The sequence below is a fragment of the Ictidomys tridecemlineatus genome, chromosome 3 (assembly GCF_052094955.1).
Source record: "Ictidomys tridecemlineatus isolate mIctTri1 chromosome 3, mIctTri1.hap1, whole genome shotgun sequence".
NCBI classification, from domain to species: Eukaryota; Metazoa; Chordata; class Mammalia; order Rodentia; family Sciuridae; genus Ictidomys; species Ictidomys tridecemlineatus.
This window is the reverse complement of record NC_135479.1, coordinates 98,206,291-98,225,584: the sequence shown is the minus strand read 5'-3', so window position 1 is coordinate 98,225,584 and position 19,294 is coordinate 98,206,291. Positions and strand designations below refer to the sequence as shown.

Below are 19,294 nucleotides of genomic sequence, written 5' to 3'. Positions count from 1 at the left end.
CATAGTCATGTTCAGTGTAGTGATATACTGCCCGTGACGGCCACGGCTACAGGGTTATGGCCCATAAGGTCTCGCCCAGTGACGTTGCAGCATCTTGCTTGTGCAAGCACCCTCTCTGATGGTCCCAGAGATCCCCAGAAGATGGATTTCCTAGCACACGTCCCTGTGGTTACCTGATGCATGCCTACATCCAGATGGTATTGAGGAAGAGCCTATGGAAACTCCACCAGGAAGTTAAAACCATGTCAGGGTTTGCCTTCTCTGAGATTTCACTTAGAATAGGAGAGATGATGGGGCCACATGTACCAGCCAATGGAACCAGCACCAGGCCTCTGGCTGAGACACAGAGCAGCCTCCAGGGACAGGCTTACTATCAGAAAATAGGTTGATGTTTCTAACAGGTGCTACAAAATGTTTTTCTTTCAACCTGACTGACAGAAGAGCATAATGAATTTGTTTGCTTGTTTGTTTGTTTGTTTGTTTGCAGTTGGGAATTGAACCCAGAGCCTCATACATGCTCAGGCAAGCCCTCCACCACCCAGCCGCATCCCAGCCCTCTTTATCTTTTATTTTGAGACACAGCCTCACTATATTGTTGAGGTTGGCCTTGAACTTAGGATCCTCCTGCCTCAGCCTCCCTCATAGCTAGGATTACAAATGTGCACCACCTCGTTCAGCTTCCCAAATTTGTTGGGTGATGATGATGATTAGAGTTTATAGTTATAGGAAGTAGTTGAGTTCATCCCAACAAACTCATACACACATGGAAATCCATTTCAGTTCCCTCCCACCCTCCCCTTCTCCTTCCCCTACTAGACTTCCTTTCACCGACTATTAATTTGTATGTGACTGGTTCCTTATGTAATCTTATGCTTCCCTCCTCTCTATTTTATTCTAGTTCCTGGATGTGAGAAAACACTCAACCTTTGAGTTTCTGAATTTAGCTAATTTCACTTAGCATGATAGTCTCCATTTCCATCCAAATTACTGGCAAATGCCCCAATTCCATTGTTTCTGATGACCAAGTGGAACTCCATTGTGTATATATGCCACAATTTCTTAATCCATTAATCTATTGATGGACACCTGTTTTAATTCCATAATTTTGCTATTGTGAATTTTGGTGCTATAAACATTGCGGTGGCTGTGTCACTGTAGCATGTGGATTTTAGATCTTCGGGACAAATATCCAGGAGTGGGACAGCTGGGTCAGATCTATTTGTGTAAACTTGATTTGTTACCATTTTTGTCTCCTTGTTCTTCCTCCTCTAACGTATATGAGTTTATCTGATGTACCTCTATAATGCCACTTTGACTTCTTGTTTAGGAACAATATAGGTTGCAATTAGATGAACAGAACAGAGACATTCCAGCAGGATAAATGTGCAGGAGGACTAAGTTGTAACTGTATTTCAAGAAGATACAAGAGTTGTGAAAAAAATTAAGTTAGGATCTTTTGAAAGTTTATTGCTTCTTTTTCTACTAAACATCTTTTAGCATCAGAGCCCCTAGGACATATGTTTGGGCCTCATCCTGTGTTTTTGGTACGTGATCTAAATTAAATCATTTTAGCTTTCTGTATTTCATTTTTCTCTTATCTACAAAACTGGAATTAAAAGTGTCTCCCTTTACAAAGAAGCATCAAAGACTCAGCCCATCCATGTTACCTATCCTTGGGGGGCAGAGATATGCGGTAGGTATAACACATAGAAATATTTCATTCAACATCTTAGGTCATGAAAATTACCACGGCCCTATTTAAAGCTTTTATTAAAAATCAAAATGCAAACTATATCTTTTTAAAGAAAGTGTTAGGACCTTTTAGATAGTCTTAGATAAAAATATGTCATTTTTTTTATTAACATTTTCTTTGATTCAGTTAAAGTGAACAAATCAGGAGTGATCGCTTTAATCCCATCTCTGTTCAGCGGGGCCTCCCTGCAGGCGCCCCTTGATTTGAAAGTCCAGCTACTCTGTGCCCATCCCCACCCGACCTTGACATTAGCCCTTAAATGACAAAGGTAAAGCAGCAGCAAGAGAGTGACTAGGTCTTTGCCTCTCCCACTTTGCTCCAGGGACCAATTGCATGGACATTAAATGGGAACTTGCAAAATGCAGATTCTCAGGACCTACTGAATCAGCTGCTGCATTTTTAACAAAGTCTCTAGGAAGTTGGCCAGCACAGTGAATTTGGGGGAAGCTCTGAAGAATCATGATTTTTCAGCTGTGACTTCTTATTAGAGTGATTTGAGAAGCTTTTAAAATACACCCATGTTGCCAGACCTGCTATCCTTCCTGAACACACAAAATTTCTGTCTTTTCAAGGAGTATTCTTTGTTACATTGGGAGGGAAAGCAATTTAAGTAAATAAATAGACAAGTGCACAGGAATCACCTGGACATTTGCAATTTTTAAGAAGGTACGCTAGCCAGCTGATAGCTTGAACAGGTGCACTTTCAGACCAAGCATCCAGGATGAGTCTAAGTAAGAGTGTGAGAGACACCGGACCCATTTTTCTCCTCATCTTGGAGAAGCCAGTTCTGGAGTGCCCTCATGAATTTCCCATGCAGTGCAGGCACGAATGTTTCCATAGACACTGCTGATCAGCTTCTTCCTCCTCCTCTCATTCCTTTATCCATTCATCTACTCATTCATGTACTTATTTTTCCAAAAACATTAATCAAACGCCTTCTAGATATTGAATGCTTTTCAATCACTGGGAATATGAACTATGATACCCTCTGACCTCAAGAAAATGATAGTTTGGTCAGGATAACAGACAATGAACATAGTTACCCTCTGGTTTTGATGAGCAGGGTGTCCCATAGGCACTCAGAGACAGGCATGTTCCCAAGAGCAGGCATCAGCCTCCAAGTTCTGACAGGTGCTCAGGGACTTCCAGACCAGAGGAGCAAAGACCAGCTTGTGCAAGGCTGGTGCAGGACATAGTGAGAAGCTTGGCAAGCTCAGGGCCCACAGGTAGGTCCTGATGGCTGGTATGTAGTGTGAGCATCACCGGGCCGGCAAGACTCTGGGCTGAAGAAGTAAATGTGGACAGAGGTCCTACAGGCCAAGCTCAGTGGGTTGCAATTTCTCCCAAAATCTGTCAAAAATAAGTAAAATGTGTGTTACAGGGAGTGTTTGAGGGGTTCCTCTCGGGGTGTGGCTCCCCCCCCACCCGTTTGCTTGCCGTCTGGCACAGGCCTGGTGAGGTGGAGGCCAAGACTGACCTAAGGAAGAGAGTGGCACTCCAGGGTTCCTGCTGTGAGGGAGAGCACAGCCAGACTGAGCACCAAGGGGCGCTCTGCAGGCTGGTCACTCGGGGTGTGCGTGGGGGGGCGAGAGAGGGGTGAGCAGGGAAGAGTCTGTGGGCAGAGCAGTGAGCAGGGGCGGGGTGCTGGAGGCACACGAAAGCGTCAGGACCTCCTGTCAGTGGCAGTGGAAGTCACAGAAGGGAAGGCTCTAAACGAGGCATGACGTGAGCAGAGCTGTTGAAGGGTCACAGCTGTAACTAAGAATTGAGGCTGCTGCGCTTGTCGGGATGAGGGTCATGGTTGCCCAGATCTGAATGGTGACATTCGGGGTGGAGAGAAATGGATTGATTTGGGCTATAGCTCATAGGAGGTAGAACTCGTAAGACATGCTCTCTATGTAACGAGGGGAGATGGTGAGAAAGAACTGGGGAAGAGGGGCTCAGATATCTGGTGGGAGACCGGCAGCCCTGTGGCTGCTCCCAGGGGTGGGGGGGAACACAAAAGAAGTGCTGGGGAGGCAAGAGGTGGGCTGCAGAGGGGAGAACACCCTTGGGGACAGTTTGAAGTTGGGGACCAGGAAGGGCCCATGTGCCGGAGCTGGGGAACCTGGGGTTGGAGATGAGGACACAGGAGGCATCAGCGCAGTGGACAGTGCAGCGCAGATTTCCATAAAGGAAATGGAGATGAGACCTGAACTGGCCTCACAGGAGAGAGAGGAAAAGCCTTCTCCAAAGGAGAGTGAGAAGGAGCAATCAGGAAGGTGGAGGAAAGTCAGCAAGCGTGGTGGAAGGAGTGGCAAAAGTTGGAGTGGCCTAGGGCTCCGTGCAGCTGGACATAGAGCATTGGAAGGGGGGAGATTCGGGTAGAAGATGGGAGGATGGGTGGGCATTGCCATGGGCAATTGAGAGAGGGTATATCCAGAGGAAAGAAGCCCTGGCCATTGCTCTTAGGAAGGGCCTGTGCTTCCTGGTGCCAGAGGGGACAGGCAGCAGAGATTGGAATACAAACACATTTGGAGTTAGGAAGGGCAGGAAGCCCAGGGGTTCATTAGTCCACTGCTTCAGTTTTCTTTTCTCTTTTTAAAAAATTTGTTCTTTTGAGTTATACATGACAGTAGAGTGTATTTTGATGTATCATACATACATGGAGTAGAACCTATTTTTGTGGTCGTTCGTGAAGTGGAGTTTCACAGGTGGTGTATTCATATAGGAAAGGTATGTTGGATTCATTCCATCTCCCTCCCTTCCCTTCATTCCTCTTTGTCCAAACCAGTGAGTTTCTAGCCCCCCACGTCCTGTTGTGTGTTAGCATCCATATATCAGGAGGACATCCGGCCTTTGGTTTGTTGGGATTGGCTTCTTTCACTTAGCAGGATAGTCTTTAGATCCATCCCATTTACCAACAAAAGTCATAAAGTCGTTCTTTTTTTATGGCTTGTGTTATTCCATTGTGCATATATACCCCATTTTCTTCATTCACCTGTTGAAGGGCACCTAATTTGGTTTCATAGTTTAGCTATTGTGAATAGAGCACTATAAACACTGATGTGGCTGTGTCACTGTAGTATGCTGAGTTTAAGTCCTTTGGATATGTACTGAGGAGCGGGTAGCTGGGTCAAATGGAGGTCCTTTCTTCAGTTTTCTATATGAAGGTAAGAGGCAAAATCTGCCTTAGCAGTGAGCTTGTAGAGAAATGAAATGAGAAGATGGATACCAGAAGGGACCAGCCCAAGGAGTGAGCCACAAACAGAATATTGATGGTCCTGGGGAAGTCATTGACCATCATTTCAGGCAGCATTAAATTAGACAGAGTGGGCTCACTGAGACCGTCTTAACATACTTTTTTATTAGGTGCTGTTTTAGGCACTGAGGATACTGATGTGCACACAATAAAGTCCCCGCTCACAGGGAATTTTTTGCTAGACAAGGAGACAGACCACAAACCGTCTAACATGAAGCACAACATTAAATGTCTTAGCCTGGTGCTGGGGGAGGAAGGTCTCTGGCTGGATTCAGGTCCATTCATCTGCGGGGTAAAGGAATGAAGCACTTCCTTGAAATGATGGTTTCAGTGATGGTGCTGCAGGACAGGCTGGGTCGAAGCTAGGAGAAAGACAAATTTAAAAACAGCTGAAGAGGGACGGGGGCTGTGGCTCCGTCATAGAGCACTTGCCTGCCACATCGACGGCAGTGGGTTTGATTCTCAGCACCACATGAAACGATAAATAAATGAAGGTATTGTGTCCATCTACAACTAAAACATATTTAACAAAACAAAACAAAACAAATGTAGCTGAAGAGCTGGCATGGGAAAGTCAAGAAATGAAAGAAAGTTCTGAGAATCAGAAGGTCAGCCTGGGGCTTGCCCGAGCTGCAGATTTCAGAGATAGAACTGTTCTGGGCCAGGACAACTTGGAACTGTCATTGTGAAAATGCCTCATCCACGTGGGGTGGAGGTCAAGGTCGTGAGCATTCCCAGGGTCAAGAAATCCCTGTGCTAGGCTATAGTAGTCACCCACCCATCCTTGATGATTCCTGGGGGATGGTCAGGCTTTGGAGGAAGGTTGGAGTTCTTGGTAAGCAGAAGCAAGGCCTTCAGGGTAGAGGACATGGACACAGTGGGTGAGGCTGGGAGTGCTGCTGGGAAGGGACTGGGTTAAGTCAGCTGGGAGCGTCCATGCACAGCTCAGGGCTTCACACTCCCCTGCCCTCGTGCCGAAGCCAATTCACAAGTGCTCTTCTGCCTGTCCTTCTCACAACCGGGCTCCTCATTCTTCCCTCTAGAGCTAGTTTTCAGGAGATGCTCTTCTAAGTGGAGGTAGATGTTTTCTGGCAAGAGGAAGGTTCTAGAACCAGAGGATATGCCTCCTAATCTGGAGGTGCGTTCCCACGGGTGAGGGTTTTCTGTTCATGTGTGCCAGCTGTCTGCGAGTATTGTTGCAGGACTAGAATTAATAATGTGACAGAACTAGAATTAATAATGAATTTATCTGTATTTGTCTTTCCTAATTAAAAACCCAAAATGAATCAGTGAGTTCTGTTCTTAAAAATGTTTTGTTTAAACATTTCTCAAAGATATGATCTTCCCCAAATTTAAACAAAACAAAACAGAACTGACACATTTCAGAAGTCAGACTGTCTTCTGTTTTTAAGTGTCTAGTCCAGAGGGCCCTGCCCTCTGGAGGCTACCCTGGGAAGCCAGACTGAAGTCAGTCAGTCAGGTGACCAGGAGCTTGCAGCTAGTCTGTCTCTCTGTGCCTGATGCTTAAGTAGGAACAAGCAAACCACATATAAAATGGTGAATAAGGCCATATCTTTTTAAGGTTCTTTTTTTTTTTTTTTTGGTTAATCAAAGCTTTCCTGAACTTCAAAGAAATTCTTAAAGCATTCTCAACTGCTTAAGACTTATAATAAGACGTACTTACTAGACGATCAAGCAGGTCCTTACAAATACTTTTCAAAGAACAAAACACACAAAAAAAGCTTTTGTTAAATTCTCCGACTTAATTTTCTGGTATAATGAAATTAACTGGATGAAATTGGGGTGTTTCTGATACCTCTGCCAGTTGGAAGCTAACATTAATTCATTACCCTCAAAACACACGAATGTAGCGGTTAATGATTTCACTAACTTAGAGGCCAGAAAGCAAAATAGTAGTAATGGTATTTGTGATAGAGAAATTGTTTTAATCCTGTTTGAGTGAATCACGTGAAGAGGGCAGTAGACACTGAGCAATCGGCTGCATTCCTTGAAATGCCGTACCCAACATTGCACACAGCAAGGATCTGACAACATGCTGAAAAGGAAGGACATCGGTGAAACCCTGAAGGTCACCTTGAACTAACTCGGACCTTTGCCAACATGAATGGTGGAAAGACAGTGTCCTTTGCCTGGTGCATCTCAGCTGTGGTGATAACACGATGTCAGCAAGAAGAAGCAGGAAGATCTGAGGAGCTGACCAGGGTGGTCAAGTTCTATCTGCGACCCAAGGGCAGTCCCCTTCAGTCAGCCCTGGGCCTGGCCATCGGCCTCCACCCGTCTCTGGTGGTCGGATTTCTGCCTGGTCCCTCAGGTTCTCCTGGCCCATTTCCCATTCTGGAGCGAGCCTGAGTTTCTGCTTTTCTTTCCTGTCTTCTGGGCCTCACTCTAGCTCAGCTGTCCCCTCACAACCTTTGCCAGAGGCCAGGGCTGAAGTGGGCTGGGTCTGCACTCACCTCTGCTGGCAACAGCACCCTCCCTCAGCTGCCCGCTGCTCCCACCTCCGGCTTCTTTCCATTGCTTCCTCCATTGCTGACCTCTCATTGTCTGTCCACAGTAGGACTCCATCTCTCTGCTGTGGTCACTCCGTCCACGTGAGTCCAGCTGTGAGAAGGAGCAACCTTTCACCTCCTCCACTTCTGAGGAGGTCAGCTCATCCAGTTGCACATGTAGGTGCCCAAACCCAGGGTCGGGCTTGTCCTCAACCACCTGCTGCCACATCGATTCATTTTTAAAAACTTAGAGGAGGGAGGAATCAATTCTTTTTTGTCTGTTTAACAAAAGAAAATCTAATCTAGTGTGAAAAGTTCAAAGATTTTCAGATGCTGTGTATCTGAATTTTAGTGAACGTAAGTCATTTTTTTTTCACTGGAGGATAGTAACAGGGAAAGCAACACTTTCCGAGATTCTGATGCATGTGGGTTTTCGTTTATAAATGGCTGGTGGTGATAATTGCTATGAGAAAGCTTAATTGAGAATGAGCGATGCTTTCGAAGTATCCACTCTGAGCCAGTTGTTGGGCCTGCTGTTGGGACGTGAGTCCGTGCCTGGGGCAGGGGTCTACTTTACAGTTACCATTGCTCTTACATTCTGTGGGTTGCCTGGAAGTACATGTTGAGTTCCTTCTCAGAACTGTGTCCCACTCTGATCTGATAGCCCATTCTGTGGTTGGTGGTCTGAGGCTCCATCCCTTCCCCTAACCTTGTGCTAGAGCCTGTCAACCGTGATGTGGGAGCCTTACAGGAAAGTCAGCCAGCAGCCTGCCAATTGCAGTCCCCAGAACCCTGTCTGGATTCATGGAAAGAACTTGCCCCAGCTTGGGCTTATGACAGCATAATTTGACCTGACCAGGTGTGTGACACAGATGACCTCCAGGATGAGCCACGGAGACGGGAAGGAAAGCTGCTTCCACCTGATGCCCACTGACAGGATCCCAGGGTGGCTGGCTACTCCCATAGCCTCAGCAAGAGCGTGTCTCCTTCCCAGGGTCAGATTCCTCCTCTTCTCTGGACAGGGCCATGAAGGCCAGCCTCAGCACCCCAGTCCTGGCCAGGCATGGCTCTTGGGATTCTGAGCCCTTTGCCTGTGGTCGAGGCCGGCCCACTGCTCCCCTTCCACAGAGCCACAGAGTCTTGCTTTAGTCCCTTCCTTTCTCAGGGTCATGGCCTGCCTTTCCTGCCTAGAACTCAGCTCGGTTTCTGCATCAGATCTTCACTGGGGACTGAAGGAATGGGGTGTTCATCTGTACCCACTGCTTCTGACTAGGAATGCCCCCTCCGACCAGAGCGCCTCACCCTTCACCTGCAGCCCTGACTCCCTGTTGGTAATTGCCCTGTGTCTCGTGTATGCCCAGACGCTGTGAGGGTCACTGTTTCTGTCTTATTCACTGCTCCATTTCCAGCCATCAGCAGGGCATAGGGCACATAGTAAGTCATTAATAAACCTGGCTGAACAGGTTCCTGATCTTGAAGTCACCTTGCCTATGCAAGGTGGTTTGTCAATAATACACAAATAGAGCAGCAAAAAAATATGTTTTCAGTCTGGCTTTGCCCTGCTTGTGGAAATCCCGTTTCTCAGCTCTCCATTTCTCTGTCCAGGCTCCTAGTTAGCCCCTTTCTGTCACATCTGGCTCCTTTGCAAGTAGGAAAGTCTGTGTGGTTCTCTGTTGTCCGATTCACCTTCCTAATCTACCCTCTTAAGCTAGAACTGGGTTACTGAGGTGACCGTTTCTTGGTGTTTCTCTTTTCGCACCGTTTTCTTGTTTCAGGGAGAGTTAGCTACTTGTTCATTTCTTCCCTCGGTAAGAATCGTGGGCTCCCTGAGACTCCAGTCTCTGCTGGTTCTGGTTATTCTTTTCCAACTCTGGTTCTCATCTCTGCTTCTCCTCGAGGGAACCCTGTGTTCTCTTGGACACCTTTGTTTGGCCAAGTGTTGCTGTTTTCAGTGACCATCATCCTGTAAGGTTCTTCTGTCTCTGGTTGCTCCATTCAAAAAACAGCAGTGCAAACCCTGGTCAGCCTGCACCCACAAATGTCCAGCTCCTTTGTGCAGGTGACCGCTCCCGTTTTGTTTGTGTAGAGAGTGGGGCTTCCTCCTGCTCAGCTGAGCGCTGGGTAAGCTTGGGAATGGAAAATGAGACCGAGCCTGACGAGAGCCCTGAAGAGCAAGGCCCTGTCACATCACAGGCTTCACGTGTGCTGTCAAGGAAATGGTCACGATTAGAACTATAAGCCCTGGGAGCGCAAGGGTATGTCTGTATTTTTTTAGCTCCGAATAGTGTCGGGTATTAGAGGTACTCAAAAATTCTGGTGGAGATAAAATGAAAAGTCCAGTCTTTCCATGCTTGGCAAGGCGAGAGTCTTTTGGAAAAGGCAATGATTTAACATAGTCCTCTGGGTCTTCTGTGATGGAAAAAAGCTATTTACTCAGTAAGAAATAGAAAAAGGTGGAGCCAAGTACCATCTTGTGTCACCATCATGTGGCTTGTTAACGGGTTCTAAATTTAACCGTGCTCATCTGGCTTCACTTGAGGAGCATTCTAGAAGCACCGTGAGCCTAGCTTGTGTCCCTGACCACAGCCCAAGCACAAGCAGAACGCTCTGAGTTACCCTCAGACATCGCCTATTATTGAAGTCTGCTAATCACTCTTGACCAACAACGTGGTCCAAACCAACCTGTCGAAACAGGAGTTACGAGGGCATATAATCTCATCACTTCCTCTTCAGAGACATCTGCCAGTGTCCAAGGAGCTTGGGATCCACCCCAAGAGGGTCATTAAGTGAACAGGGGAGCCTCTTTATGACCTTCTGTAACTTTAGTTTTTATAAAAGAACATTATTATTCATGAACATTATAATCAACAGCAAGCCCAATCATTTTAATTTAATTTTTTTGGTACCAGGGGTTGCACTCAGGGGCACTCAACCACTGAGACCTATCCCCAGCCAATCATTTATTTTAAGTGATATATTGTATTTACCATATACTCTCTTAATAGTTTTTTTTTGTCAGCAAACCTTTTAGGATTCAAACTGCAGATTGGACCTGAAAAATAAAAATTATTTTCCAACTTAAATCATCTTTGATTTAACTGTAACTCTGTTCCAGGGCTTCTTGTATTAGCAGAATATGTTTTGGTTGTGAATTTTGGAGGAGTCCCTGCTGACAAATTATTACCAGTCTTCTCTTGGCTGTGAGCCATTCATTGAAATGGGCTATGAGATAAGCCTGAAGGATTCCACTGACTTGGGGAGAGATGACTAAGATTATTATTGTGGGTCCATTAGACTTGAGAGTTCTAAAATCCGGGGCCAAATGAGGTGAAAAAAATTCATATAGCTATATGCAGGTTATGGGGCAATTAAAATCTTAATTGGGTGTCAAGAAAAACAGTGGTTGCTGTATGACTTAATTCCGTATCCTCCCCCTCTCTTAGAAGAGTTTCCAAGTTTCCTTTGTTGTTTGAAGCTACAGCAAAGGGACACTGGAAAAGATGTTGGCTTTGGATTAGAATGAGGTTCAGTTAAATGCATATGGATGACCTGGGGCTAGCACCATCCTGTGCCTAGATTTCCTTTAAGTTGGGGTAATGGTTCCTATCCTATGGAACAGTTTTAAAGAAAAGCAATGATTAGAACTAAAGCAGCAATTTGGCATGGTAGTTGGAGCCTAGCCTCTGGCCTCAAGGCTACTTGATTCAAACCCCAGCTCTGCACTGACCCACTGTGTGACCTTGCAGACAGATCACTCATTGACTTCTAGATCTCAAAACTAGTCACCGAAATGCATTTACCATTCAGGGTTAGATGGAAATGAATATTGAAGTATTTACAAACATGCCCAGCATGGTATGAACACTTGGTAAAAGCTTGGTACATATTGACTTCTATTATTATTATTTATACATTCAGGCATCTTTGTCTAAACCCAAGGGAAATCCTGCTGTTCATTTTCTACTTGCAAATCTGATAGCAGATGGATTCCAGGTTCACGGTTCCAGGCTGTGCCTGTGCTTGTGTATTGCATTGTATGTTGACAGTAATTCCTCACATGTTTACTGATGGTCCCTACTTACAATAGCTCAACTTACGATCTTTTTGACTTTTGGATGCTGAAAAAGCAATAAGCATTCATTAGAAACCATACTTGGAAGTTTGGATCTTGATCTTTTTGCAGGCAACACCCTTGAGATGCTGGGTGTGGCAGCCAGCCAGAGCTCCCAGTGTTCCATGACACACCAGTGCTGTATGGTGTCCTGTGTGACTGGACTGTGGTGTTCTGTAGGCTGGGCATGTTAGGTCATTTGTGACTGATGATAATTTCAGCTTCCAATGGGTTTACCAGGATGCAATCCTACTGTAAATCAAGAAGCTTATGGATATTAAGTACAGTTATAAAACAATTGCTCTTCAAGCCAGAACACCCAAAATTGGTCTCCTTATTTGAGGGCACAGCTGTACAGAGTAAACTTTGTGTGCTTGGAGACTTCTCCCAGGCCTACGGGTGGTTTCTGAATGGTTGTGTATGAAGGCTTCTCTTGGTGCTGACCAGTTCAGCAAGTTTATGATGGCCTCGGTTTACCCTGAACCTGATCTGTGGTTTATGGAGGAGTTTGAATTAAGAGTGGGTTGTGGAAGAATCCATAAAGAATCCTTGTCGTGAAGGCCCTCTGGTCTTTACTCGTCCTAGAGTCCACGCACTCCCTAATTTCCCTTCATTTTCTCTCCAGAAATGGTCCCCCAGATTCTCGATCCCCATTGCTGGCTTTCACATGGAGTCCTTGGTGCCTGTTGTGTACCTCACAAGTTCCTTGAGTTCTCTCTCGGCCTTAATTTTGGTGTGAATGGTGGGAGGAGAAGGGCAACCGGAGGAGGTCAGCAGCACTTGCAGAGTGTTGTCAAAGGAGACTTGTAAGTTGTCAAGAGTGGCCAAGTAAATGGCATCAAGCTTGGTGTCCATTAATAAAGCACACATTTAAGAGGGAAGGTTGGTTTCTGAGAGTTCTGAGATGCTCACCAGAGAACGCTTTTGCAGGATGGTCAGCATTTCTGATATCTTCTGGAATATTCATAAATCAAGCTGGTGGTAATTATTTTAAGGTAATGAAATTAAAATGTCATGTGTTTGGGGTCAGGGAGCCAAGTCTTGGATAATTTGGAGAGAACAAGCTGAAGGCACTTTTGCTCATGCCCAGCTCCCTAAACCTCCTAAACCTTCCTTTCACACAGAAGGAGATGGTCCCCTAAGACAACTTCACCATGGTGACAGAGGCGTGTATTTGGTTCATGGGCTGTAAATAGATTCCTAATGTGTGAGAAGTGTGTCTAATATATGATGACAACGAGGTTAAAATACAGCGATTAGGGAAAGTATGGCATGCATCCAACTCCCACTCAATGCTGTTGACCATTTTCTATGTTTGTCTCCAAGAAGAAAGGGACACGTCCTCATCATGTGTGAGTTTTCCAAGTTGGCTAATTTACTCCCTCACTAAAATCTGTCTGTAACCCAAGAAGCAACAGCCCAGCCTCATCCACGGTCATACGCAGACGTGTGGCGATTGGAGACGTTTTGGGGTCTTCGTATATGCACGTTCACAGTGGAGGCCAAACAAGGAGACTGTAAGCAAGGATCCTTTCTGTTGGGCAGTTCATGCCACGTTTTTCTCATTTTTGTGAGTTCACTGTTCAGAATGGTCCACATGATGTTGAAGCGCTCCTCAAAAACCCATGAGGAGAAAATCCATGTGTTAGCGAAGCCTCATTCAGCACGGTCAGGTGCTCTGACGTGAGTTTGATGTTAGTGAATCAACAATATACATAAAACGAGGAACCTTTAATCAGAAGCACATAAAAAAGCTTACGTATTAATCAGTGTGGTGACCAGAGGCTGATGGGCACCTAACTTGCCTTTCCCCAGCATTCCATGGTTCGGTTCTCAATGATTTCATTGTTAATGATTCTACAGAACAAAATTCTTGTGAACAATTGCCCGTGTTTGTTTTGTAAGTCCGGTGAGAACTCATTTCTATGGAGAGCCATCGATGACCTCTGAAGTGAGGATCAAATTTAAAAGAGAAACGTCATAAAAAAAAAAAAAAAAAGCACCACAGTACAGAGTCCTCTGCCACCCTGGGATCAAGCATTTGTTTGCTGCTGTGGCAGTCACTGACTTCAAGTTTCCCCTGTGTAAACCACATTTCCCCAGAAGCACCTGACAGATACAGAACTTTCTTTTAAAATGCACACAACACACACACACACACACACACACACACACCACACACACACCTACACGACCAGAAAACTGGTCTCCAGGAAATGTTTGTGTATAAACATTGAAATAGTTGTTGGAGGCAGTGCCCAAATCCCATTTTCTGTTGGCAAACTGTTGGTACTGTTGAAAAGCAGGTTGTTCAAGGAAAGGGGACCTTTTGGCTTGGGGCCATTGGCACTCAAAGGCAGGCCAAGGATTGCCCTTTTCCCAGGGCCTCGAGCATGCCAGACGAGGACTCTATCCCTGAACTGCACCCTGGTCCTGTTTCTTCTTGAGGTGAGCATGTGGCAGGCTTTCAGTGTCCCCACACCATATCTAAGCAGGTGTGGCAGCCTGGAGGAATGGAGGCCAAGGAACCTCCTGAGATGTCAACAAGAATGTCTCTTTGCCATCAGAGGGGAGAAGTGATTCTGAACGCAATGTGGCTTGTGTTACTTTAATCTTCCCAAACACAGGGCTGTTGGTCCTTATGGTTCTTGGGAGGGTGTGGCATCGGGGTTCAAGAGCCCTGCTCAAGACTCAAGTTCCTGAAAGATGGGAGGGAGGCTTTTCCCTGCTGAGACCATTTGCATGTGCAGGTGGAGATATTTCTGATCCTCTTCCGTGTGGGACCATCTTCACTTTTCTAGTATTGGATCCTCAAGTCCGTGTTTCTCTGTTGTCTAATCTGGTGGCTCCCTGGCTGCGTATTAGAGCCACTCAGGAGACCTTGACAGAATGCCTGGACCACCTCCAAGACTCCCACTGAACCCATCGGGAGGGATCCTGTGCGTCTGTGTATTTAAAAGACTTCTCCGATGGCACACGTGTCGAGCCAGGATTGAAAAGCACTGTCCAAAGTGCCTTCCTAAGGTTTTTTCACTCTGCTTAGTCCCATGTGCCATCAAGACAGATCAGGCAGGGGCGCTGCTGGTGCCACCTCCAGAAGCAGTGTTCTTTGATGTGCCTAGCAGTGACCACCCTGCTACTTCCCTGTCTGCTCACCCCACTGGCCACCAGGCCCTGGTGCTTTCTCCTGCCTCTGTTTCCCAGCGTGAGTTGCTGGTGTTGAGAGGACATAAAGGAAGGAGGGAAGCCAGGGCTTCTGAATGACCCAGAGGAGAGGAAGTGAAGAATAGGTCTGGGGGGTCCAGTGATGGGAAAGGAGTGAAGAGACCCTGGCAGGCTTGTCCTTGTATGTCTGGTGCAGAGGAGAGACCTGGGCTTAGCGCCACACTCCCAAATGCAGGCCCTGGGTTCCATCACTTACTAGCTGCTTGGTCCTGAGAAAATTACGTCACTTGTGTAACTCAGAAGTGGTGGAGCCCTGGGATTCACAAGAGGTCTGTCTGAGTTAAGCACATGAACGTTTTCACAGCTTACTCAGCATCTCCCGACGCGCACACACACATTCCCCCCGTAAGGACTCCGGTAATTAATAACTTCCCAGACGGAGGCCGAGCTTGTTTTAAATTCTTATAGTCAAATAAGTTGGGAGAATGTTACAAGAAGATTAGTTTAAAAAAATGGCGTGTCATTTGTTATCAGCCTGGAACATTCAGAATTGTCATTTGTAGGAAATAAGCTCATTATTAATAGGAGATTAGTTTGCTTGTCTTTATGGGGCTGTTTTCTTAAATTAAAAATAAACTTTCTTTTCCTTTGTCGCAAAAGCAGTGCGCGTTCATCTAATACAAATTGGAAAATAAAGATAAGCAATAATACAAATTAAACCCACCCATAATCCCACCACCTAGATATAACCGCTGTAAATACCTTGGTCTATATCCTTCTAGCCTTTGGTGCTTTCATATAGGGTTTTAAAAGTTATAGCTTACTTTCACTTTACCTGCCCCACAATGCTCTCTGTCAATGTGTTTGCCTTGAGATGTCATTTTTTACATTTACTCATTAAGCTGCATGACTCTGTTTGGTTTGAAACCACATTTGTTTACCCAGAAGTTAGAAATCCACAGATAAGGAAACATCTGAAGAGTCCAGGTGTGGCTGTGTGGAGAGGCTGAGGAATTCAAAACAAAGTGCGAAACACAAAAACAATTACGACCAATTTGACAGTTGTGCCGTCTGTTTCCTACGGCCCTTCTACCCACGAGTGTGTCTACCGCTGACTTCAAAGAAAAGTCAGCACAGAGGAGGTCCGGAGTGTAAGGTGCAAAACGAGAATCCAGCCCCGTGATAAGAGATTAAAGGAAGCACGATCAAAGCCCTAGCTTGAAAGTGCTAGCCTGTGACCTGCTTTGGCCCAGGGCCCCAAAATACCCATCAGAATGGGGCTGACTTTGAAGTGACGGGAGCACCCATGTTCAGATGTGCTCTGCTCAGAAGGGATCACTGAATGCTCGTCCCTGGTCTTTGCCTGTCCCAAGCACACTGTCTAGAGGAGGCCTCTTGGGCATCTCGCACACACGTGCAAAGAGTTTAACTGCACTAGGAAACCTGGGAGGGACTCTGACGCAAGAGGAGAGCCTGTCCCTTTTCCTTGTGAGAGGGGCAGGAGGCGCAGAGCTGGGGGGACAGTGACTTTGAACCTGAGCATGGGGCTGCAGTCCCTGCCCAGCTGGAAAGGCTGATGTGTTTCCAGACACCAGCGGGATCTGCTGGTCACTGTCCTCATTGTCCTGCCTGCTCTCTGCTCTCCTGGGAGTAATCGGCTCTGTGATGTTATGACATAAAGCCACCCATTTCCTCAGAGAGAGGGAGGAAACAGAAGTTCTCCCCAAATGGCAGTGGCCTTTGCAGCATTCAATTAAATATTTTTAAAGAGAGGCAGTATAAAGTTGCTGAGATGTATTCTTCCAAGACCCTCAGTTAGCCAACCTTTCAGGCTTGGTTTTCTGGTTTCTCCTGTACATGGAGGTCCTCTGGATTCAGGGTCTTTGGTTCCTCTTTCTCCATCTTCGTATCTTTATTTCCTTCCGTCTCAGGGAATTCTTTCCCAGAATAGCTGGGAGACAGAGCAGGTGTCCACGGTGGAAAAGTGACCTCATCTAAGCGTGAAAGGTGGAGGAGTGGGGGTGGGAGGCGGGTGTTTCTTGTAGGGTAGAGTCATGGAAGCTTTGGGAAGAGTCGGGCCATGAGCTGGACCTGGAATGCTGGGTGGAATTTGGAGAGAATGGGAGAGGGGTTGAAGACATGGGTGAGGGGATGGAAGCAAAGGCACAGGGTTGGGGACACACAGGAGAGTTGGTGGCACACTGCGCGCAGGCTCATCGCTGAGCATAAGTTTGAGTAGAAGTGCTGAGAGGGAAAAAGGAGAGGTGATCTTCCTGGTAAAGGTTTGGAGGTCAAGTTAAAGAGCTTGCAGTTTGGGCTGGGGATGTGGCTCAAGCAGTAGTGCGCTCGCCTGGCATGCGTGCGGCCCGGGTTCGATCCTCAGCACCACATACCAACAAAGATGTTGTGTCCGCCGAGAACTAAAAAATAAATATTAAAAAAAAAATTCTCTCTCTCTCTCCTCTCTCACTCTTTCTTTAAAAAAAAAAAAAAAAGAGCTTGCAGTTTAACCTGGGAAATAACAAGCTGTTGACATTTTGAGTCAGGTTGTGGCCAGTGCAGAAGGGTCCTTTGGTAATGTACGAAAGATATCCGGGATGTGTAAATGATAGGAGGGGGCCTCCAGGACTGTCAAAATGAAGAGTTAGGTGACTTTTAGTCAAAAAGGAGTGAAGATGTAAACTAGGTTGACCTTGATCACAGGAGGAGAGGTACTGGAAAGAGCTAAGGAATTTGGAACAACTCAAGGGCATTTTACCCAGAATCTCACACAGGGAGGCTGTGATAACGATCCTGCTGCCCACCGAAGCATCGGGAGAGGCTGGCTTAGGGGCAGCCTGGGCCTGGTGTTCAGGAGCCGGAGCCTGAGGTCAACAAGCGGATGGGTCCAAAGGGAGGTTAGAAGTGGGGGTTTGTGGCTCAGCTGGAAAACAGATTGGCTAACCAAGTTGAAAAATCCACACGGCTCAGCAGTTGTTTGAAGTTTTTAATTAATTAATTGTTTCAGAAAGCAAAGTACTTTCAAAAGCTCATTCGAGAGCTTATATTCTCTTGATACCCATGAATTCTCAATTGCTCTTTTGTTTTCATTGCAAAACGGTTCAAGTTATTATGGGAAAGAAAGTGAGGGGGGCATCTCGGGCACGGGGCCACGTTCTCATCTCTGGTGACGGTGCTTTGCATTTCTCACATCTGTCCACCCATGGCCACACGTAGCCGTCAGTGTCTTGCACACCACGGAGGCTCCGTGTTGGGGGATTTGCATTTTCATCAAAGTTCCCAGAGATAAAAGAGTGGACACGAGAAAAGCTAACAAGCTCACAGCCAATTTCATGTGACAGGCTCTACATAAACATAGGCGAAGCGGATGCACATTTGAATTGCAAAAAATTTCGTAAACAAGATCCAAAGAGTAATAACTGGCTTCAGAACCTCACTAAAATGATAAAAATCCAGGAGCCACCCTACAGTCCTGTAGAGTCTCAGAGACATTTCAGCAGTCACAGCACCTTGCAGAGCAGGTCCCTGAACATTATTGCAGCACGGAATGGGATTGTGTTATCTCCAGGCCCAGAGAGTTGTCAGAGCAGAGACAACTTGTGTTCTTTATTCTTCACAAATAGCAACTAGCAGGAAATTCAGTTATTTGGGGGAAGGCTGTTGGGAGACTCAGGGTGGGAAGACCTAGTCAGCTCAAGAATAAAACAAGCCAACTACAGTCAAGGGAAAGAGGACTGTGATTAGGGGGCCTTCACCAAGCCACCAGAGGTGACAGTTGTGGAAGAGGAGCAGCAGTCCCATTAATGGGATCATAGAAGGAGCCAGGTGTCACCTTCTTCCTCATCCACACCCCTCCTCTCTCGCCCTTTCCCTGGTCTTACAGCTGCTCGACTGATCCAGAACATGGATGCCACAGCTGAGCCTTGTACAGACTTTTTCAAATATGCCTGTGGTGGCTGGTTGAAGCGCAACGTCATTCCTGAGACCAGTTCCCGGTACAGCAACTTTGACATTTTAAGAGATGAGCTGGAAGTTATTCTCAAAGGTTAGTGGCCACTGTGCTGGTGCATGAAGGAATCGCTCTTCAGGTATCTGTTTTTTTAAGATAAAGCTGTGAGCGTCACAAAACATCCGAGTTGGTAATTCCTCCAGGCTCCTGGGCCACCCCTGAGCCACTGTGCAGGCTGCCCACACTGGAATGGATGCTTTGGCATCTCTTAGTGTTCTGCTTTCATTGGTAGGTACGCTCATGATAAAACTCCTTCAACCCTAGAAATGGTATCTGGATGCATTTTACCAAAGGAAAAACAATTAAAGGATTGCCACTGAAAACCTTCCATAGCCTCCCGACCCTAGCTCTGTGTTAAAGTTGCTATAGGACATTACTAAGCTTTGTCTCCCCTGAGAAATTGAGAAAGGCCAGGCTACTCCCTACTATCCCTAGCCTCTGTTCTCTCCTCTTCTGGAAGTGACTTTGTAGAAAAAAAAATTGTTATTTTTTAATTTTCAAACAA

The 19,294-nt window shown here is 46.2% G+C and overlaps 1 protein-coding gene and 1 long non-coding RNA gene across 3 annotated transcripts in view; one reads left to right on the top strand and one right to left on the bottom strand.

The window, feature by feature from the left end:
• The window catches only part of Mme (membrane metalloendopeptidase), an 81,087-nt gene that overhangs the window by 13,196 nt on the left and 48,597 nt on the right, over window positions 1-19,294 (top strand). For both annotated transcript variants that reach the window (XM_013358815.4, XM_005325694.5), the window contains exon 4: window positions 18,664-18,825. In XM_013358815.4, coding sequence (XP_013214269.1) covers window positions 18,664-18,825 — 162 coding nt within the window. The remainder of the gene's footprint in view (window positions 1-18,663; window positions 18,826-19,294) is intronic.
• On the bottom strand, window positions 5,078-8,747 carry LOC144376296 (uncharacterized). Its single transcript, XR_013436595.1, has 2 exons — window positions 7,469-8,747; window positions 5,078-5,356 (listed from the first exon to the last, which is right to left on the bottom strand). It is a non-coding gene; the product is annotated as an uncharacterized LOC144376296 (long non-coding RNA).